The sequence below is a fragment of the Propithecus coquereli genome, unplaced genomic scaffold (assembly GCF_000956105.1).
Source record: "Propithecus coquereli isolate 6110/MARCELLA unplaced genomic scaffold, Pcoq_1.0 Scaffold575, whole genome shotgun sequence".
Lineage (NCBI taxonomy): Eukaryota > Metazoa > Chordata > Mammalia > Primates > Indriidae > Propithecus > Propithecus coquereli.
The window spans coordinates 751,282-757,725 of record NW_012151674.1 but is presented as its reverse complement, the minus strand read 5'-3'; the positions used below and the strand labels follow the sequence as shown (position 1 = coordinate 757,725).

At 38.5% G+C, this 6,444-nt stretch overlaps 1 protein-coding gene across 1 annotated transcript in view; it reads right to left on the bottom strand.

Moving 5' to 3' along the window:
- Positions 1-2,657: 2,657 nt before the first annotated feature.
- EI24 (etoposide induced 2.4) overlaps positions 2,658-6,444 on the bottom strand; it is a 37,765-nt gene continuing 33,978 nt past the window's right edge. The window contains exons 4-7 of the mRNA XM_012658143.1: positions 6,125-6,258; positions 5,326-5,437; positions 4,827-4,901; positions 2,658-3,354 (exon numbers count right to left, since the gene is read on the bottom strand). Coding sequence (XP_012513597.1) covers positions 3,192-3,354; positions 4,827-4,901; positions 5,326-5,437; positions 6,125-6,258 — 484 coding nt within the window. The 3' untranslated portion in view covers positions 2,658-3,191. The remainder of the gene's footprint in view (positions 3,355-4,826; positions 4,902-5,325; positions 5,438-6,124; positions 6,259-6,444) is intronic.

Genomic DNA, 6,444 nt, shown 5'->3' with positions numbered 1-6,444 from the left:
TCCAGCCATCTTCCCATCTCAGCCTCGCAAAGTACAAGGATTACAAGCCTGAGCCACTGTGCCCACCTAAAATAACTTATTAAAATGATCAAATGGTCACTGTTTTTTGCATAGGTCTCAAAGCATTACAAAACATTTAAATTTGAAATTAGAGAATGAATACAAGAATGAGAGGCCTGATTTCTCATCCTGTTCAAAGATTCTCTGAATTCCAATGTTTTGCCCAGCTTTGAGACCTATGGAAAATAGCTATTTGATCATAAAAATCTTAAAATTTTGCATGTTCATTTTCTTGTCAGTCTGTTAGGTCCAAGAGAGCAGTAATCATACCTTTCTGGTTCACCCTCGAGTCTCCAGTGCCTGACAGAGATGTTCAAATATTCGTTACATGATTAAGTCATCTGTTCCCCCACTTGATGTCTTACTGGTTTTACAGACTCATTTTAGGTCTGTCCAAAACTTTGCACTGATATATATGCTACCCTGACCTGAAGTCAGCTTCCTTTTAACTTCTGTGGGTCACATAGCAAAGGCAGAACACGTTAATGAGGGGTGAGATGACCGCTTAACAGTCTATTTCACTCCACTGAGGAGTGGATGATCCTTACCAGAGCAATTTCAGTGACAGCAATTTTAATGATGGAGCTACATGAATGAACATACTACCACTATAATGTTGTGAATAGAAAATGAGTAGACAGTGAACAGACAACCATAGTTGCCCTTTTTCCCCACAGATGTTATCTTTTAAAGTGGTTTATAAACCTTTGACCATTAGTTACCCTCTTCTGGATTTGTTCCTGTTTGTCACAATTCTTCTGAAATTTTATCTTAACCCTTATTAAATGCAGAGCAGTTAACACAAGTGCATGAATCTGTCCATCTACAAGTTTCTAGCAAACTGAAATGTACTCAGATCTAAAGCATCCACTTTCTAATTCAAGAGCTGCTGCAACAGACAGCTCAGCTATAAAGATATAATACAAAGGGTGTATTCTGAATTATATATACCTGTCCAGCTGTAGCTATCCCTGAAAAAAAGCTTGTATGAACAATTCCTCAGATCCTACTGGTTGTGATTAAAACTCAAGCTAATTTTTCTTTTTAGTGATGTGAGCTCCCTTGTTTTTGGTTACTAATTATTAGCCTGCCTCAAACTGCCATTCTGAACTTAGCAAAATCAGAGCCTAGTCTTTGATTCCAGTTTCCTAATCACTGTTCTCAGTGTCCATACCCTAGTAAAAGGCAAGAAAAGTTACACTGCTTTTGTGTGCATAGCTCATTTGAAATTGTTACCAAATTCCTATTATTGCAGATACAACTAATCTAGCCTTTATACAGGCTTGGCCTCTCAGTTACACTAATAAAACTTTGGAGACTCCTCACTTCTAGTCACTTAAAGAATTTTTTATAGCCAGGCATAGTGTTGAGTATAAAATCATGTACCTTCATCCACTCAACCTCTCTCACCGTTCTAAACTGAAATGCTTCTACATGGTACAAATACAAACTTCAGGCAGCAAAGAGATGGCTGCTTAAATAACTAAGGTTGCTTTTAAAACTTAGTTTTAAAAACTAAGCTTAAACAAGGAAATCACTGATCAGTTACAAACTGATGCAATACTAAGGTCTTCTTTAAACCACCCCCATAGCAACCTGGAAGTAGTTCTCTACGATATCATTGTCAAATGACCAGGGATGTCATAGGGGAATGCTGGAAATAAATCTGAAACTGTCTTACAATTTTTTGTGCACAAGCTAGAAAACAGTGACCACTTCCAAGATGCTATTTAAAAACTCTCCTTCCATCAATTGCATAAGCACTTCAAACTTGGTTTACAACTCCCAGCAACAATTTTTAATTCCATATTTTGTCTTGCACATAGTAATGGTTTCTTTTAACCAAATGACTCATCTCTTCCTTTGACTAATAGAATGTTCAATACACTGGACTCTAGAAGGGTCTATCTCCCTCATGAATACACAGTACAGATGTACATACAGACTGAAACAAAAAACAAGCCCGAAGTCTTTCACAAAGTGTCAATGTGATTATAATCATACAAACCAAACTTTCTCAGGGAACATTTTTCAGGGCCAGTCTCTGAAATCTGAAAACTATAACCAAATTATCCAACAAAGTCTTGTATCCCATGAATACACTTCTCCAGTGCACAATTTACAAATTCAACCACTACACACTTTGTGGGAAACCAGCTCACGTTTAATTGTGAAATTTTAAAATTGTACAAGTATTTTGACATTCCCCCCATATTTAGTCTCTTATAATGACAGGAAAATACCAAACAATTACAGGATTTAATGGGTTTAATAATTTACCCCTTCAGTTCCTATTTGCAGCACCCAACATTCCTTTGAAATACCAGACAGACCAGGCAGTGGCCAACAGTAAATTTCTGCTCCCCCAGAGTTGAAAAGTTCAGGTTCTCTGAGTATTGTGTTGCAGTGGCACTTGCCAGAGTTGGTACCTCCCCACAGTTGGGGGTTTTAAATGTACCAGTGAAAAAAGCTTTTTCCCCTTCAAGGGGAAGAAAAAAAAAAAAATCACTCCAAAACCTGGCAGATCTGGCTGTGAGGTCTGTCTTTCCTCCTGTCCCATCGCTTCATCTCTTCAGGCTTTTTTTTTTTTTTTTTTTTGGAGCAAGGGAGACCAAAACCTAACCTGAGTTACAAGAAACAAGACAGTGATGGCTATAAAAGGAGTGACCAGGAGCAACTGATACTCCTTTACCTCCCACATCCAACGTATGTGCTTCACAGAAAAACAAAAATAACAAATCCACAAAATACAACAGCTAGAATTACAAAATCCATTCATCCAAGGGTGGTAGAAGGCAGGAAAGGTGGGAGGGTAAAATGGCACAGGGAGAAAAATCAAAGTATTCAAATCAGTCCAGGCACAGGGGATGGCAAATGCTAGAAAATAGCTGCAGAAAAACCTGTGGTCCTTTCAGACTCACAGTGGTGTTAAGAATCCACACACTGGTGTCAGGAAGATTCTGCCTTACGTGCACCAGAGACAAACCTTCCAATTCCTCAGAGGAAAGTGAATATGCAGAGGGCCCTTGGCAGCGTGGGTCCTGCCTTCCCTGGCAGGCGGAGGTGAGCAGGGAACAGAGCTGCCACAGCCTCCCTCCAATCCCACCCATCCCCTTTGGGTGGCAGGCAACTCAGTGGCCTGCAGCAGCCTTCGGTTTGGCAGGAGACGGATGCGGTGAAGGGAACTTCTCTGCAGAGGTGGAGCTGCTCAGGGCAGACTGCAGATACACTGTCTTGTGGAAGAGTCTGTTGCTTAAGAAGACCACCAAGGAGAAGAGTCTCAACTGGAAGAGGCTAAAAAGCAAGAGACCCATTAGCTTCCCAGTTGATCAAAATTATCATTTCACTTGTGAGAATTTATTTGACTACACTGAATTTAAAGCTACACAGGGCAAGATAAGACAACTGAAATTTGATCAAGGAAGTACAGATATTAAACACATGGATTGAAAAAGCAACTAAAAAATGCACTGGGGCCTTTGCATTTGCATTTTCAGTGTAGGAAAAAAAACGTAAAAACATACTGGGTCCTACTGCTGCTGTGAAGGCACTGGAATCACCAGTTTTGAAATACTGGGACTCTTAGAGAAAAAAATCATATTCTAATTAATTCTGATTCTAGAAGTACTTTTCTAGAGCTGGTTTCAGGGTATAAACTTAAAGCTATTTCTGAAGGTATCATAGGCTATCTGTGGTTTGAAGTGTTAAGAGAAAGTCGATTACCCTTCCTAAGATACACAGTGAGCACTGCTAGATAGCAAAAGCATGCAAAAACCCAAAACAGACCCAAAATTTCTAATATAAGTATCCTCACTGACTTAACCAAAATTGATCAAAGATTGACTGAACTTTTCTTTGAAGTGTTAAAATTTTTGGAGTGATGTTATTATTGCTAAAAACTCATTTAAAATATTTTACGAGGCCGGGTGCCGTGGCTCACACCTGTAATCCCAGTACTCTGGGAGGCTGAGGTGTGAGGATTGCTTGAGGTCAGGAGTTCAAGACCAGCCTGAGCAAGAGCAAGACTCCATCTCTACTAAAAATATAAAAATTAGCCAGGCATCGTGGTGTACGCCTGTAGTCCCAGCTACCCAGGAGGCTGAGGCAGGAGAATCGCGTGAGCCTAAGAGTCTGAGGTTGCTACAAGCTAGGCTGATGCCACGGTACTCTATTAAGGGCAACAGAATGAGACTCTGTCTCAAAAATAAATAAATAAATAAATTTATGATCATTATCAATAAATTCATGTGGCCAAACCATATAGCCCACTACTTTAAAAGTTGGCCATTCTTTTTTTCCTGCCTTCCTTTTGCTCACCCTTTGCTGTGACAATGGGTCCAGTTGTCATCTGTGGTGTATGTATCACGCTCTATAAACCTGTATCTTGCTCTTGCCCTGTAATCCTTTCTTTCCTCAATAAACCTGATTTTCATGCTTGCCTTAAAAAAAAAAAAAAAAAGTTGGCCATTCTTACAAAAATGAGCCTAACTATAGATGTTCACAAGTGCCTTATATTCAGTGAATTGTTAAATATTAAGAATATATACAATAGGATCAACTCTAGAAATATACAAGCATGTACATATCATGGGGAAAAGTTTGAGATATATCCCAGAAATGTTTTTCTTTCTTCAAACCTGTATAGTAAAGGTTTTCCTGCAATGTTAAGAGGTTATTTTAAAAAAAAAAGTCTCATTGACATAATTGTGGTGTTACCACCCCAATCCTTCACAAAGCTGTAACTTCACTGATTGGCTAATACTTACTACGCTTTGCCAGGGGTCTTTGCTTCATTGGCGCTGATAATGAATAAAGGAAAGAGGATAGAGAAGAGGCAGCCACTGTTTAAAAAAGAGAGAGAGAGAAAGAAAAGAATTAGTCACCTTCATAAAAGCCATGACTTTGGAGAAGAGATTAGAAGCCCAAAATTCCTTTGCCTCCACTGTAAACATCACGGTTCGATAAAACCTTAATATATAAAACACACCTTTCAGAAAGAACAAAAGATTTTTCACACTGGACATGTTTAACACTACTCCAGGAGGCAACGTAGAAGGAAGAATATGGGATATGGGGATATGCAGACTAGATTTTAATGCTAATTGACAAATGTCTGTGACTCTGTCAAGGAGAAAAATCCTACAAGTTTCCTGATGGTCAAATAAGAATATAGAATGCATAGCATAGAATCAAGCACATAAAAGGTGCTCACTACATGAATTTTTATTTTTACTTGTTTCCTTCAAATCCCACTAGCCAGATTACCTGATAATGTATGAGGACTGCATTGCTGTGAGAAAAGCCAAGGGCAATCCAAACCCAAAGTAGTAAGGCCAATTCCTTTCTATGTTTGACAACCGTTGGTGCATTTCAATTCCTAAAAGAAGGAAGCCAATACAATTAGATATATTTCCTTTTAACAGAGTGTTTAAGTAACTATGGTAGACAAACTATTTGAGAGGCTTGAGTTTTAGGTACAGATCTATCATTTTGAACACAGCTAAAACATATAAATTAGAATTGAACAAATCTGATATAAAGCTTGTATGCAAAGTTTTTACAATTCAGTAATCACAAGCTGATAGGCTAAGTGAATTAAGAATTTCAGCACGAGCAAACCTTTGTCAGTATTAGTTTGGAACAAAGCAATATATTAAATAAAAAGGATGCCATCCTGTAGAAATCAGTTAACCTCTTTCAACCACACACACCCGGATAAATATACCAAGGTCTTCTTAAAAGATCCAAAAGAATCTGAATGCTGATGTCAATCTCATTGCCCTAATTTAGAAATCAGGCTCATTTATGCCATCTTACCACCAGTCAGAGCTATATGACATTAAGCACCAAAAAGATAATGCTATACCACTGCATCCCCCAGCCTCAAAGTTAAGGGTTAAACCCACTAAGCCAAATGTAAGCTCTCTCTTGCCAATGAGGATACTTCCTTCCGAAGATAGTTTGCCATAGGCCTAACTATTGAATAGCTTAACAAGTCTGCTTAGCAAGTAGTAGCATTTCCAAACTAAGCTTTGATGTTCTGGGTTTCTTTAGATGGACTTACCTTTATTGAACCAACGATATTCAAAGCAATATAGTGAGTAGAGAAGGGACATATGCAGGAGACTAACCAGCTGACCAACAAGATGGATGGGAAAGAGACTCACAAACATTCCCTGAAGAACAAATATGGCAAATCTTAATTGCGAAGCTTCAGAGACCTAACACCATTCACCCACCACCCTCTAATAATCACTGTCTGAGATAGCTTCCTAGATGCTTCTCAAATTTCTGAAAAGCAGCAAAGTGGAGAATAGTCAGGGTGGCAGGGAAAAGTAGGTAAATTCATGTTTCTTATTAATTTTAAAATTTAAAAAAATTCTT